The sequence below is a fragment of the Pieris napi genome, chromosome 24 (genome assembly GCF_905475465.1).
Source record: "Pieris napi chromosome 24, ilPieNapi1.2, whole genome shotgun sequence".
NCBI lineage: Eukaryota > Metazoa > Arthropoda > Insecta > Lepidoptera > Pieridae > Pieris > Pieris napi.
The window spans coordinates 1,511,983-1,528,643 of NC_062257.1; the positions used below are offsets into that span (position 1 = coordinate 1,511,983).

Below are 16,661 nucleotides of genomic sequence, written 5' to 3' on the forward strand. Positions count from 1 at the left end.
TCAAAATATCTTTATTCATGTAGGTAAACAAGTACACTTATGAATTGTCAGAAAGAAGTTAAATTAATTGAAAATTTACATTTACTACCAGTTCGCAAGTCAAGGGCGTAGAGCGGGTAAGAAGAACTGGCAAGAAACTTTCCATACACATTTTTGTATCATATTCATGCAATAAATTATTATTATAACGCCGGCCTCGACGGCACCTCATTCCAGCCATATTGGAGCCAACAGGCATTGTTAGGGACCAACACAAGTGGATGCATGCATGCAACTGGTAGCACAAAAGCACGGCCGCAGAGCAGAGCGGAAAATAATAAACGGCTAAAATGTAACAGTCTTTTCTCCAACTTTGACTTGGTTCCCTTTGGAGTATGATACTCTCGGGGTACGGGTCCAGTAGAGTAGCTACCTAGGGGCTAGGCCAGTGCCTCGGGGCCCTCAAGGTCAGGGGGCCCTCAAATCCTTACCAGAAACCTCGATCGAACTGAAATTTTGGAAATTTCTCCCATTTTCAAAATAAATATGACAGGTTGCAACCCCACTTTAATCATGACAACTCAGTTGAGAGAAATTCAAAAGTTATGCCTAGGAAATTCCCCTAAATTCTTTCTGTAGGTTGGCAGTGTCGTCCATTTGACGGATAGTGAATAGTGATATGTGCGTTTTGTAATTCGAGATTGGATGCATTTATAAGAAAGAATTAAACAACACAGTTGTTCGAGTGCCCTGCAGTGCATAAAATAGCTTAAGTAGCTTAGCATTTTTAATGTATTTGTATATTCATATTTTGATAAAACCTAATCAGTTTACACAGCAGGGGGCCCCATTTTTCAATTTTCCCCAGGGCCCTTGGTTGCCTAGCTACGCCACTGCTTGGGTCGTGGGATTCGAGTTGTTAATAAACCATTTAAGTTGGTAGATAGAACAGGTGCCACCAGGTGCTTCAACAAATTATTATCCCAATACAGCAAGGGAATACATTAAAGGTACACTGCCACAGGGAACTTTTTAAATTTATTTTAGTTTTCTATTTATCCATGTTTCATTATTATTATCACTATATAGTAGTCTCAATACATAAAGGGTGTTGGCTTGGCATATTCAAGCCAATCGAATAGGCGCTTTTATATAGATTATATATAATTTATGTTGACGAACTCGAACCAAAGACCGTCTTGCCAATTGAGATAAACAACATTATTAAGCATGTGGGTTCTCCATGATGTGTCCCAAAATGGCTTCTTTTAACTTATATTCCTAGTTAATATCATGTGTTATATTTAATGACAGTCTGCAAGGAAGTAATTGCCCAGGTAAGTGACGATTAGAGGATTTTATTTTTGAATAGAGCGTGGTTCTGGAGTAATCTATCCTCGCGGTGGATACAGTGGAATGTATATGACTGACAGACCATAGAGTTGTCAATTCCTGGTTGGTATGCCCTTAGTAGCAAATACAAGTATATCTAAAACCATTACCTTGGTTAAATAGTTTTAGGTCATAATTTGTCGACGTGGTAAACATTGTGTCGGTGACAGCGTGGGTGTAAATATTTAACTAAACTTAATCGATAATAGATCGAAAACTTCAGTTTTAACATACAATGAATCCGGAAAAGCTTAAAATAAAGCTGTAAAGATCAAATTGTCTGGTAAATGGCGTTGAATGTCAAATTGATACACGAATCGCGTCGTGAGTATAGCAATTAATATTTAATGAGGTGGAAATAAACTAGTTCAAGAGAGTTACAAATCACCAAATATATTAAAAGTCGAATTGAAAAAACCTTTTCTCGGGTGAAATCGTTAAAAGACTTTTCAAAGCTTTATTAACTTTCCAATGCTTAATTCGAATATAATGTCATAGACCAATCAAAGATAGATTAAAATGTTTATTAAAATAGAAAACATACCGTGGTAGAGATGAATCCAATAATAAAACAGTAACACTTGAATAATGAACGGGCACTTTGTCTTTTATAGTCCATACATGTGACACAAGTGTATAGATCCTGAGGCGGAGGCCGGTACTTCTATGGGCCGGCGACGCGCGGGTGACTGGCGTCCAGCCGCACAATGCGCCTTGCAACGGTAAACTGGCTGCCTCGCGCGTCAGCCTCTCCCTCTACCTCCCTCCTAACAAATAATACCGTACGTTGTACTTCTGTTGGTAACTTTTATTATACTTTTATTTGTGTTGGTGGTTTGCGCGTGTGTGCGCTGCGCGTGTGTGGGTGAGGTACCTATGCGTGCTTTGATCTTACGATTTGGTATGCACGTAGCTCCGAGGCTGTATTTTACTTGTATAATATCTAGTCAATAATTTAAGGTTTGCAACACACGCTTTTCTACAACTGGGTCAGTAATCTGTCTAGGTATCTTCACCGAAACGCCACGTACTAATGTTTGGTGCCTAGTTTCTTTGTTCATTACGATTGCAACCTTCGAATACTTGGGTAACTAAAATTAGATCACGTAATGTCTGATCAACAGATCAGAAGGCTGATAAGTTTTTGACAACCAAGGCTAAAAAAAATGTTAGCACGTTAGTATTTAATACATATACACCGAAAACTGGTTATATTCCTGAAATATATAATCTCTATATATACATCTTTATATATCTCTATATATCTTTATATATATAATTCTTCTGTGAGTGTGTATGTCACTGAACTTCTCTCAAACGACTGGACCGACTTTGATGAAATTTTTTGTGTGTGTTCAAGGGGATCTGGGAATGGTTTAGATTCACAAATCAGCCCGGCAGGTGGCGCTGCAGTCGGCACTTTCATACTTTAATATCCTAATAGCTTGAAATATCATGCAGGACAACGTCTGTGGGGTCCACTAGTATCTATGTATAATTCTCGTGTCACAACGTTCGTTCCCATACACCTCCGAAACGGCTCGACCGATTCTTATGAATTTTTTATGCATATTCAGTAAGTCTGACAATCGGCTACTATCTATGTATTTCAAACCCCTAAGTGATAAGGGGTGTCCACCCCAAAAAATCTGTTTTTATTTTTTCGAATTTTTATTTTTATGATACAACATACAAAAACAAGTAGGCCCTACGATCAACCCCAATTTTTTATTATTGTAGATAGTTTTTTTTATTAAACTAAAAACATGTTTCCTACAAATAATATACCGTTTGCCGGGTCAGCTAGTAATAATATATTTTTGGAAGCACACGATTTGTCTACTTACTAAGTTAATGTCCCATTACCCCTAGATGGGGCAGAGGGCGTCCTCACTGAGTCACCAACGTGTTCGGTCCTCGTATTTCAACTCTTTCCAAGTCTTTCCGGCTCTCTTTGCCTCATCTAGTTTCTCCTTGCGGGTTCCAATCGCCTGCTTGTGAATATGATGGAAATGGATACACTCCGAAAGGATCCCAGAACTACCGAACCGATATCAATCAAATTTGCACACCGTGTGTAGTTTGATCCAACTTAAAAGATAGGATAGCTTACATCTCAATTTATACGCACAATATTATTTCATTGCAAAATATTTGTTTATTATTTGATAGTCACAATTCTAACAGATGGCGCTGTGTTGAAAGTAGTCAAATCGCGACGGTTATCAAAGGTTTTTTTAAAAAGGAAAACTTTATTAAGTAAATTACACTTAATATTCTTAACTTATAGTCGATATGAGACTCTTATTCTAAGTTGGTCGATGTTAGACCCTATCACTATGGTGGCCGATATTAGACTACCTTTAATATAATTATAATCTTACAGCTAAAACCCCTTACATGATAACTTTGATTCGTGGAACACAATGGAATAATAAGACTAAGCATTGATTGCATTAACGCTTATGGTGCGTTTTGGGTATCTGTGTGACATTGTAACTTTTCCCTCCTTAAGCTCGAAATCATCTGAAGAACAATTTTTCGGAGGATGGTTTCGGCCTTGAAATATTATACATGTTTTTATCTTTTTGTATGCCAGAAAGGATATAAGACTTAAAATTAAAATTACATATAGAATTATTGTCCCTAAACTGACACTATTGGTTTTCACTACACTATCACTTTGATTTTCACTGTTTTGTAGGGCGTATGATAATACTTTTAAATTGGTTAAATCAACCCCATTCAGCTTAACAGGATTAATGTTGCTCTGGATACTGATCTTCAAATTTTCAGGTAAATTTACTAGCGGCAGCTTTTGAGATATAAGCTTCTCACCGTTACTGCTATGTATTCTTAAATTGTGATTTGCAATGTTATATTGGCATTTATCTTCTATGGTTAATAAGTAAGTATTTATGAGAGTGTAATGTAAAATTTCATTATCACAGGTTATAACCAGATCAACAGGTGATTTAGAGTAGATTATCCATCGATTAATCTGTAAAAGTTCCACTTTAATTTCTTCGAATTCTATTGGAATTTGTTTGCAAGAGACGTTGTGAGAATATTTCATCAGGTCCAGGATACAAGTGTCTTCAACAGGTACCATGGTCTGCAGCTCATCACAGAGGTATATTTCTTCTTCTATATTCTTACATGGTGTCGACAGCGATTTCGCTTTCAACCCCTTCGCAATAAGGTAAGGATACTTGGGTAATATTATTAAGGTAAGGTTTGTTTCAGGTTGGGTGATAGGTAAGGGTACAATTTTATAATAAAAATAAGTTTCTTTCTTAACTAAGGGTATTTCTAATACTAAAGTAATAACATTGTTCTTAAAATACGATTTCAATGTCATGGACTGTTCAATTCTTACAATATTTTCAGGAATTACTTTAAATATCAGCTTATCTGTTTTCTCTATGATTCTAAGTACATTAATGAGTTCATTAGTATCAATTATAGATTGATGTAATACGCCCATTCTACTGAATGCTAAAATGTTTTCAATCTCGGTCAATTTTGTGTAAATTATTCGAAAATTATGTAAGAAGGAATTATAGATATGTGTTATTTGGTTAACATGTGAAATAATTGAAATGTCTTTAATATTTTTATTAATTTTATTAATTGCATCACTTAATTGTTCGAGATTGTTTGTAATATTTATAGTAGAGTTTGCAACAAGTCTTATCATTTCGGATATAACAGTAGTTTTCTTTTCCAGAGAATGTTCACGAGATTTTACATTTTTTATTAAGTTGTCATATTTAATAGCATCATCGTAATCCAAATTTCCTGTTATCATTTTAACTAGAGATCCCAAAGGATTAATGAGTCCTCTTTTCTGTCTATTAATTGGTACAATTTCGGAATATTTGTTCAATGTGATATTTAACATATAATTAACTTGAAGCTTAACATCATTGAAGTATATTAACGAAGGGCTACTGGTATTTAACTGTAATTCTACTATTCTATTTAGTTCTATATACCTATGCATATTAAATTCTAATTCTTCCTTAATAAGTTTAATATCTAATGTCTTAATTACTATCCACTTATCATACGTAATCATAGCGGTTCCTTCTCTAAGAGGGAGAACGCCTGGATTCTTCTCAACCTTTTGAAGTTGAAGGGCCCGGATCGTTACTGCTTGGGTCACTAGCAGGACGAACCTGTGGGGGACGTTTTATGTCTTTTATTGGAACATTTTTATCCTTTGTGCTAGTTTCTACCAATACTACATTTCTTTTTATTTTACCCTTAACTTTTGCTTTTTCATACCTGGGCTTATCCTTGCTTCTACGTCGATTTATGCCTTTAATAAAAACATTATCACCTTCATTTAAATCGAAATTAGTTTCTCCTACTCTACTTTGTTGAACTTTTTCTTTCCTAGTTCCTATTTTATCGGTTAAGTATTTGTATAAGTAGTGAGTTCTTTTTGCATGATCCCTAACTAGTTGTTGAGTATATTCTTTATCAAAGTTTAAATTGAATTGATTGTTATTTTCCGTGTGACCAAATACTACTTCAAACGGAGTGAGACCTGTTACTGAATGGATTGTTTGATTGTAAGCCATTATAGCATAAGTCATCACTGATGTAGCATCTGTGAATTTATGTTCATATTTCGCAAGTCTATATATTTCTAAAATTGTGGAATGGAATCGTTCTATTAATCCCATTGAGTTTGGATTGTTAGGGGTGCCTATGTGAATGTCTATTTTATACAATGTCATTAAGTCTTTCATGAGTTTATTATTGAATTCAGAACCAGGGTCTGAACTGATTTTAGTAGGTACGCCGTAGAATGAAAAATACTTTATAAGTGCCCTGACTACTTCAGGTGTTGATCTATCTGGGATTTCAAAAGCTTGTGCTAACTTACTAAATGCGTCTAATATGGTTAAGTAATATTTTCCTTCTATGGAGAATAAATCTATAAATAATTCTTGAAAAGGTCTTGATTGAGTTTGTGTAAGTTGTAATTGAGGTTTAAATGGTCTACGATCGTATTTCATACGTTAACAAGTGTCGCATGAATTTATTAAACTGGTTACGGTTTCTTCTAAATTTGTCCAAAAATAAACTCGTTTTAAATGAGAAATTGTTTCTTTAATACCTCGGTGACAGGTTTTGCCTACGTGATACTTCATTACTATTTCCTCTTGTTCTTTTTCGTCAGTGACATTTATTACTCTATCAGTGCATTCATAAAGCTTTACGGTTTCTTTTCTAAATAATGAAATTAATACTTGTGTGAATAATTGTCGGTGTGCTTTATTTTCGTAATAGATAAAGTATTTAATTTTGGGTCTAATATATTCTTTAAGAAAATTTTTTATTAACTCGGAATTATCTAGGGGTAAGTGAACCTCTAAAATCTTTTGCTTGGGATGTGAGCGAATTTTAACTGAAAGTTCATTTTTAAACCATGGGTGTATTAATATTTGGTTTGGTTTTGTATCTATAGCTTCGTAAAGTATGGGAATGCCATCAGTATCCATATCTTCAGCAGAATGTGCTGTATCTGTACTAGAGTTTATTGTTAATGTGCGTGATGATGACCTGGAATTAATTCGAGATGGAATAGACCTAGATATTTCAGAAAAAGACATAGAGTTACTGTTATCGTTTTCAGGTTCTTTACTTTGGTTGTTTTGTCCTAATCGTGTTATTGAATCAGTTAATTCTTGAATATAGTAATCAAGATTTCTATCAGAGTTTCCTACATTTACTTTCATTGATTGATTATCTTTATCGTTTTTACCTAAAGCATTTAATTTAATACGAGTTTTATGCTTAACTTGATTAGAAAAACTTAATGGTATATGCTGGCTGTAAAAAATATCTCTATATTCAAAACACAAATTATTGTAACTTGTAACCATTAGAGGTTTAGTGAATTTAATTTTATAGTTTTTATCAGATGCATTCTGTATTATAGTGGTAGCATAACCGTTTTCGCATTTTACAAGAGCAGATGGTGTTCTTATACCTTTACCAAAATTAATTGAATTTAATATTGCTTGTCCATTGGGAAGATTAACAGGAACCTTAACACGAGTTTCAGAACGTGCGTCAACATGAATGGCAAATGGTGGACTATAAATAATTGGTATTTCTGTGTCACGAGTTTTTAAAATTTGATTTTTCATGTCTATATTAGCGTCAAGTTGTTTTAATAGGTCTGATCCTATTAAACCGCCATAATCGCTATCCACATTATAGATATAAAATTTATGATAATCTGTACTACAAAAAGTTTTAAAGAGAGGTATATAAATTACTTCGTTATGGTGACTCTGTGCGTGTGTACTCACGACTTCGAATGGCTCATAATATTTAAATTCTGTCAAATACTTATTTACTATTTCAGGACTTATAAAGGATCGTGAACTACCTGTGTCTATCATAAACTTACTATTTATTTCGGGAATTTCAATATGTGGCAACTTTAAAGCACCGTGATGATTTAATTGTATTACTTCGGTTTGTCGGTTATTGAGGCTTGTGTATGAAAATTTTCAGGTTCTGAGGTGTAATTGAGACCTCCTTCTGAAGGATTACCTTCTGAATTTTGTTCTAATTCGCAATAATTATCTGGAGTAAAATCATTCGGATCTACATTATAATATTCATAGGGATAATTATCTTCGTGTGTATAAAATGTTTCATGATCGTAATCTGTGTAGTTATTCATATCGTCGTTCATGTAATTTGTATAAAATAAATTATTTGATGTTCTTGGTGTCATAAAATTTGGCTTAGCTTGAGGCGCCGTTCGCATCGATACATCGTTATCATATCTATGTACCGGTTTTGGTTGATGATTTTGTGGGATACCAAATTTAAATTGTTGTTGATTCGTTGTTTGGGGGAATTGCCTGTATCCAAATTGAGGTGGTCCACCACCAAACTTAAATTGTGAATTATTAGGATTATTAGGATTATATATCCCTTGCTTTTGGTTGGTACCGAATTTAAAATTAGAGAAATTAGGTTTAAATCCTTGAGGTTGTTGTTGTGATTGTATTCCGAATTTGAAATTCATTGGAGGCTTATTTTGGTATTGGGGTAATTGATTAAACTTATTAAAATTATTTTGTGAAAAATTATTTCGTGATAAATTATTTTGTGGTAAATTATTTTGTGGAAAATTATTTTGTGTTAAATTATTTTTTTCATTAATATTTTGAGTATATTTTTGTCTATTAACACTCCGTGATTTATATTGGTTAAGGAAATTTACTTCTTCCATTACTACACTGAGCGCGTCTTCTAGAGTTGTACATCTATGTAATCGGACAACGCGTATCATATCTTCGGGCAAATTGAAAAGGAAAACATTTAAACATGTATGGTTATATATATTCATCTTCGCGTTCTTAATATTCTCGTCCTCTATTAAATTAATTTTTGAAAATAATGTGCTACGGACGCTTTGGATTCGATTACAAAAGCTTAAATATGACTCGCCTTGATTAATTTTAATATTTTCTAATTCAATCGAAATACATTCTTCAGTTCTAGGATCTCCGAAATGTTGGATAAGAGTTGTTCTTAGCTCCTCCCAATTATTGATGTCTTGTCTCTCGCTAATCAAGTGACTTGCCTTACCTCTAAGGCGGCTTGTTATAACATGAAATATGTATATATCTTGTGCTATATTCGGACGTTCTGGCCTAAAGGCTCTTATGACATACTCACTTTTCTTTAAAAATAAATTTAATAGTTTTTGTTCCCCATCGAACTTAGGTATAATATTTAGAATATCAGTTGGAATAGTGCGTATTTCTTGCATTTTTAAGAAAAAATATCTATTACAATAAAAATTAAAAATAATATAAATTTATTTTCTTTACTTACTTAATAATTCAATATAATTTTCTTTTTTATTTCAATTAAAATCTTTATCAACTTAAAATTACTTAAATCTATTTTACACAATACACAGTCAAACGGAAATAAAATGGGACAGGTTGGAATGCGAAGAGGTTTACTCACATAAGTCTGCAACCCATTTCTTCTATTTATAACTGCTTCTGCTTCTTTCACTTTTTACCTTTTACCGTCGAATTACGCGATCAATAATGACTTATTTGTTTGGTCGTAAAATATCCGTTAAATGCGTAAAAACACACGCGCAACCCTACACTCAGACTGATTTTAAGTCTTCACAGGCACAGGATCACGACGGATATCCTACCGGCTGCGCCAGTCAAATCGCGACGGTTATCAAAGGTTTTTTTAAAAAGGAAAACTTTATTAAGTAAATTACACTTAATATTCTTAACTTATAGTCGATATGAGACTCTTATTCTAAGTTGGTCGATGTTAGACCCTATCACTATGGTGGCCGATATTAGACTACCTTTAATATAATTATAATCTTACAGCTAAAACCCCTTACATGATAACTTTGATTCGTGGAACACAATGGAATAATAAGACTAAGCATTGATTGCATTAACGCTTATGGTGCGTTTTGGGTATCTGTGTGACATTGTAACTAAGTACCAACGTTTCACATAAGCTACAATTTAATGGCATAACCACCAAAAAAGCATAGTGGTCCCCATGACTGGTGTTCTACCGTTTCCCTTGAATAGTTTGCTACTATGTAACATAACAAAAACATTAGCCACAGCAACGCTTGCCCGAGTCTGCTAGTATTATATTTAATTAACGTTTATTAAAAACCTAAACATGACAATCAAATATACAGTATTTACAATTTTCTTAACCTACATAATATATAACTAATATAATATAGTACACAATAATATACATAATACTTAACTAACACAATAAAAATAGTTAAAAAGAAAATTAAAACAAATTTAAAAAGATTGGTCCCTGTGGCAGGGTACCTTTAATGCAGCATTCCTCGCTGTATTGCGATACTTTATTTGTTGAAGAAAGCACCAGCCCTGCGATTCTGTAACTCACTTTTCGAACTCACACAGCGGTTTTCGCATCGTAGTAAATTATCTCTCAAATCAGTCGTGAAGCAGTCATTTTATGATTTGGCATTCTAATAAACTATAAGCTCCCACCTTTTCAGAATGCCAAATCATAAAATGACTGCTTCACGACTGATTTGAGAGCGACCGCCGATGCGAAAACCGCTGTGTGAGTTCGAAAAGTGAGTTACAGAATCGCAGGGCTGCTCTTAAAATTATGCGCGATTATATAGAAAAAATTGCAAAAGTTATAAACAATTAAAGATGAAAAAAAAATGGCATTTCGTTTTTTGCCAATATTTAACAAACTATTAATATTTAAGAAATTTCAAAAAAAGATTCTGAGAGAGGAGGAAATTTCCAATAAAAAACTCTCAGCTCCCGAAACTCGTGTTCAGAACACACCATAATTTTTTCAAATTTAAAAAAAAACATGCAATACCTTAAATTAATTAATTAATGTGCCGTAGTCGCTTTTGACGCCACGCGCGAATCCTAAAAATGTCACGCGCAGACCTATTTTCAGCGTTAAATTAAAATTATAAATAATGGAGATAGAGTTCCGGGAGCTGAGAGTTTTTTATTGGAAATTTCCTCTTCTTTCAGAATCTTTATGAAATCTTGAAATTTCTTAAATATTAATAGTTTGTTAAATATTGGCAAAAAACGAAATGCCATTTTTTTTTCATCTTTAATTGTTTATAACTTTTGCAATTTTTTATGTGCTAATACACGCTTTTGGCACATTTTTCTAGACGTCATTCCGGATCCAATGAGCTATCGCACATAATTTTAAGAGCAGTATCTCTATTTTGTACCATTTTCAACTTGTCGACTAGACTATATTAGTAAGTTACAGATATTTACAAAAAAATATCAATAGAGGTATTTCGGAAGACTTTAAAATCGGTGTTGCCATTTAGATAGGCCTTCTGTAGCTGTTTCGTCACCATTATTTTTTCCAATAGGGAATCCCTACGGTTATGTGTCTCAGACACACCGTCTATCCATACTCTGATGACGATGATGATGTAGATATTAATTTATCCTTAATGGGAAAGGCAAATAACTTGAGTCCAAACAGCCAGGTCTTGTTCTTGGTAATAATTGGAGGATTTTGGTAGTTTTAAAGTCCGAAGCCACTTCTTCGTTGTTTTGAATTGGTCGAAGTCAAATCCATAAGCACTAATAGGAGGATCCAAATAAAAATTATTAATATTTCCAGATGCTTGTTCCAAATCCGATGTAAATGTAAAAGTATGTCTGTTCAATCCAATTAGTCAATCCGTCTATACTCTGATTTTTAATTCCGTAGAATTCTGACAGTTCATAAGTGTTGCTACTAAAAAGTTCTCCACCGAAAAAGGGATAAATTTGACTTATTTGAGGGCAATAAAAAAATTATACGTATTTTTTATGTTTTTATTAAAAAAAGGTAAATCTAAACAATATATCGGATTAACTTTAATTACTTTATTCTATTCTTTAGCTGGCATCACTGCCTACTAATTCCAGGTTTAGTAAACATTTTAAAATATAAAATGTTATCTTTCAGTGGCGTAGCGTGCCTTGTCGGGGCCCCGTATAAAATTTTTTTTGGAGGCCCTTATATGGAGGTAAAGATTTTTCACAAAAGAAAAAAAATATTGTGATAAGTAATATTTATTTATCACATAATTTACCCATTTTACAAATAAAAATCAAATTTTAAATATTCACTCTCCTTGCCTTTTTATCGGCAAACTGATTTATTAAATCATTTATGGCTGATGATGATTTTAGTTTTTCTAAAGTTTCTGCCTCTATGGACAATAGTGAGATGTCTGACAGCCGTTCTTGTCCCATCGAAGTTCTTAAGTAATTTTTTACTAGTTTTAATTTTGAAAAACTTCTTTCTGCCGTTGCGGTTGTAACTGGAAGGGTCAAGAATAAAAAGCATGCTGTGATTACCTCGGGAAAACTGGATGCAAGACTATTGAATTTTACTAGCAATAATTCAATGAGTTCTTTAATGGAATAATTTTTTTTAATTTCAGAATTTAAGCATGTTTTTAGAGCCTTTAATTGGTCACAAAGATTAAGTGAGATGTCTTTACTGTATTTAGCAGACAGTTTTCCGGAAGCGTTTAATATCTCTTCGCTTGAAGAAGATAGGAGTTTCTCCGGTTGTAATATTTCGAATATACTACTCAGGTTGCAAAGGCTCTGAAATCTTTCTTTAGTTTGAGAAATTAATATATCTAAACAGCAATAGTATACATTGACTTTGAAATAGGATTCCGGGTCGGAAATTCTCTCATCTTGTGATAACTCATCAAAAAAACGCTTCGTTATCTTTCGCCTACTGTTTTTAAAAACAGTTGTTACCCCCCACTTTTTTGCTAAATCTTTGGATTCATTTAGCAAACTATTAAATGAATTCTGATTTCTTAATTGGCACAGTCTATTTAAAAGATTACTTAATAAAATACTAGATTTCTGTAAGTCATTATTTTCATGCTGTAGAGCTTTAGAAACAGGATTAATAATTTCAAATAGTGAAGAAAAAAATGTAACGAGCACTAAGAAATCAAAACTCTCTAAAATATTAATTATACTTTTACATTCTTCACGTTCATCTTTTTTATTTGAAATTAAATTTAGTTGGTACAAAGTTTTCATGATTAGTAAAAAATTTTTCTTTACTGCTAATAAAGCGTCGTTCCTAGAAGACCATCTAGTAGGACATACCTTTTTAAGGGTAATCAAATATTTTTCAGATGAATCGTCACTTAGCATAGCCCAGCGTTTTATACTATTGCCAAAAAAAGTATATATTTTTTCTAAATTATCGAAAAAAGTCGATACTTCACGAACATGTCTCGCAGCATCGTTCATAACCAAGTTTAAAGCGTGCGCAGCACAATGAACATAATCGGCATTTGGAGCATGCTCTTTTATTAGGGTTTGTAATCCTCCATACACACCCGACATAACATTTGCTCCATCGTATCCCTGTCCTCTACATTTAGTCAAATCAATTCCATATTCTTTAGTCAAATTTAAAATGACAGTTTTCAGACCTGCAGCACTGCAATCGGTTACTGCTATGAATCCTAAAAAGGACTCACAGATTTTTATTTCTTCAGCACATTATCATCATTTTCTGTAACCGAGATATATCGAAAAACTACAGATAGTTGGTCAATTTTTGACAAGTCTTGTGTTGTATCCAGAATTATTGTCAGAAATTGAGCTTTTTTAATTTCTGAGATAATACTGTTCCTAACGTTAGTACCAAGCAAACTAATAATTTCGTTTTGAATCGTAGGGCTTAAATAATTTATTTCACCTTTCGGTTTTAGAAAAAGTTCTTTTGAAGTTGCATCATAGTTAGATAGCAGACGTGAAATTGCCATAAAATTGCCAGAATCAGAATCATGCCCCCTCAAAGGTAGATTACAAGATACTAAAGTAATTATAACATTAATTATACGATGCAGTACATCTCTCCAGAATGTAATTTTACTATCGATTTCACTTTTCAATAGAGTATCGATGGTATTTCCTTGCAACCAATTATTATAAGAGAGTGAGGCACTAATATGCTGCTGTGACTTTTCATGGTCAAGAATAGTTTGTGTGAAATTGCTTCTAACCGAAACACCGTTAACCCAAGCAGAGGAGTACGATTTGTTTTGACGATCTGCTAATAACCAACAGAAGTGACAGTACGGTTTGTTTAAAACGTTAGAATAACATAACCATGGTCTTATAATTTTTATGCCTGCCTGATTGAAATATGAATAATAATAAGCTGAAAAAGGTCGGTTATTTTCTGAAACTTTTGGAAATGGTCCTTGTGGTTTAAATGGACCCAATTTAAAAATTATTTTTCGTTCGCATTCAGTTAAATTGTCACCAAAATTTCCTCTATCTGATGAAATTATATTACAATCTGCATTATCTGCAGATATATCAGAATCGTTGACTTGGGGTTCCTCGATTTCTGGATAGACATCCGATAAAGTATGTGCTTGGCTTTCTTCTATTTCCGGATGGATATGTGACGAAGAACATGCTTCAGAAGAATCTAAAAATAAACGAGTAATTGTTAAAAAGTAAATACGAATGCTTTGATACTAAACTAAAAAGAGTTATATATAAATAAATAACGTTACTAAGGGTCACAGTTAGAGAGTGTTCAGTTCAGACGCACACAGATTCTACGCGGATTGTGCTCGTACCTATTAGTAGATACAAAATCACCTGCAGCCCGTCCGTGCATTACTATACACCTGCGTGCTATTTAAACGCAGCGCGTAGTGTAGTGGCCATACAAAACGAGAACCCGAAAGCGAGTCTGCACATCTGAAGTTCTCAACACGCAATTAACGATACGATACGGACTGATAAACAAACAACAAAACAAATCGATCCTATAGATAAGTTAGAATTTTGTTTTTTTTAATCAAGGCACGGAACCCTAAAAACAGTATAATTGTGAAAATCGAGGGGGGAGACAACTTTTTGTGACGGACAGATGGACAGACCGAAATTAAAAGATTTCCTTGTTTATCACTACGGGCCCCTAATAAATGGGTTGGGTAGTAGTGTAGTACTTACCTTTCCAATCTAAATCACTCACAGTATCTTGTCTCTGAAAAAATGAAGAAATTTTGGGCACTTTTTTTATAACCTCGTCCCTTTTCTGTTCAATTTTTCTTTTCTCAGCGCCGCTGGGATAATCTCTTTTTCTTTCACTCATTTCTTTTACAAATCGTTACTAATACTGCTAAACCAGAAGAACAATATTGTTTGTACTGAATTACAATGTAATGCACATTTATATAAAGCGCGTAAATAAACAGTGCACTGCACTCCGTGGTTTAACATCCAATGCAAAGTACAACAACGTACACGTACATCGCGATATCGATGAAGGATTCCCGGGGATTCCCCGCTGAGTTGAAGATGAAGTAAGTAAAACGGGGAAGTCCCGCAGCCCGCCATAACGATGTAGTGTTGCCAACTTTTGAACGCACGCTTAAGGCGGGAAAAAAAGGAATTGCTTTATAGAATTTTGTCATTTGTAAAATAAAATAAATTAGAAAGTTTTTATTCTTTTTCCTTACACACTTTTGGGGCCCCCGTGGTCCGGGGGCCCCGTATAATTGATACGGCAAATACGGCGGTAGCTACGCCCCTGTTATCTTTACTTGTGATGAAAAGGGACGAAATTACCACACGCCGTTTAACCACTTTTAATGTGGAGCAGCGCACTTAATAAAATGGGTATATTAACTAACAATAAAATGTATGTATAGACTCAAATGTACAGACTCGTATTAAAATTGAAAAATGTGCCCGGCCAAAAAGGTTTGCCATTACTGACATGTCAAAAATGATAGCCGTCAGAATTCTACGGAATTAAAAATTAGAGTATAATTCGTTACGCGAAGGCTTCTTTAGGACGTTTCCCTTCACCGTTTGAGCTAGAGTTTAACGCGCACAGAGTCCATTGGCGCACAGCCGAGGACCAACCAACAAATACTGATGAGACTTTTATATAACTAGTCTAGCCATTAATACTATTACATAAAACCTTTTCTTTTTTCAACTTTTTAATTATTTTGAATTTGGAACACGTATATTATTTAAAAAAGTTCTTACGATTTTGCGCCATTTCATATATTTTTTCATGTTCATTATCAAATTACAATGGGGTGTTAAAGAAAATAGGATTGCTTCTACTTGGCCTCATCTAGCCCAGACCTCAAATTATTAGACTTCAAATTAGTTTTAGACGACATTTCCTTCTCAAAACGACACGGCGACATTGAGTCTCTTAAAAAATCTTTGGAGCAAGCAGTGGCAAAATTTCCCTTGGAAACAGTGCGTAAATCCATAGATTCGTGGCCAAACAGATTAAAGTGTAATATGTATAAAAGCCAAAGGTGGCCATTTCGAATAGAATATTGTTTTTTGCTGAGACTTTAGTAAATATGTAGGATAATTACTTCTTTAAAAAAAAATGCATGCGTGTACTAGTGTACACACGTAAGAAGTGAAACTTCTTTATGACCTTTGTTTTACGAAAAATGATCTACTATATGCAGCTTTACAGAAATTGGTTAATTAAAGTTAACTTAGATAAAGTTTAAAAATAGTATGTATATTTCTGTCTCATTCTTTCCTGGCTTCATCCTACACATTTTTGTATTTGTGTCTCTTACCTGTCGCTTTCTCACTCTCTCCCACGCCAAATCCTATTAATTTATGTGTCTGTCTCTTTTTACTGTCGCTTTTTCCGTTGCATCCGGTTTGAAATCACAA

At 33.8% G+C, this 16,661-nt stretch overlaps 2 protein-coding genes across 3 annotated transcripts in view; both read right to left on the bottom strand.

Moving 5' to 3' along the window:
- LOC125061804 (zinc finger protein MSN2) overlaps window positions 1-2,130 on the bottom strand; it is a 91,200-nt gene extending 89,070 nt beyond the window's left edge. Inside the window, exon 1 of the mRNA XM_047667404.1 lies at window positions 1,916-2,130. The gene's annotated coding sequence lies outside the window, so the exon portion shown is untranslated. The remainder of the gene's footprint in view (window positions 1-1,915) is intronic.
- Window positions 2,131-12,030: 9,900 nt separating this feature from the next.
- LOC125061903 (zinc finger MYM-type protein 1-like) lies at window positions 12,031-15,478 on the bottom strand. 2 transcript variants are annotated; one of them, XM_047667539.1, is made up of 3 exons: window positions 14,952-15,477; window positions 13,331-14,418; window positions 12,031-13,174 (listed from the first exon to the last, which is right to left on the bottom strand). In XM_047667539.1, the coding sequence occupies exon 3, from the start codon at window positions 13,122-13,124 to the stop codon at window positions 12,054-12,056; it is 1,071 nt and encodes a 356-aa protein (XP_047523495.1). In that variant the 5' UTR covers window positions 13,125-13,174; window positions 13,331-14,418; window positions 14,952-15,477; the 3' UTR covers window positions 12,031-12,053. The 2 variants fall into 2 exon arrangements, with proteins under 2 accessions (XP_047523495.1, XP_047523494.1); XM_047667538.1 differs by lacking the exon at window positions 12,031-13,174 and having other exon boundaries at window positions 13,230-14,418; window positions 14,952-15,478.
- Window positions 15,479-16,661: the final 1,183 nt, after the last annotated feature.

Excerpts from the sequence above, each read along its gene's own strand:
- LOC125061903 (XM_047667538.1), bottom strand. The coding sequence starts at position 15,093 with ATGAGTGAAAGAAAAAGAGATTATCCCAGCGGCGCTGAGAAAAGAAAA. Across the intron at positions 14,419-14,951 it reads GAGTGATTTAGATTGGAAAG|ATTCTTCTGAAGCATGTTCT; the intron begins GTAAGTACTACA and ends GTTTATTTTTAG.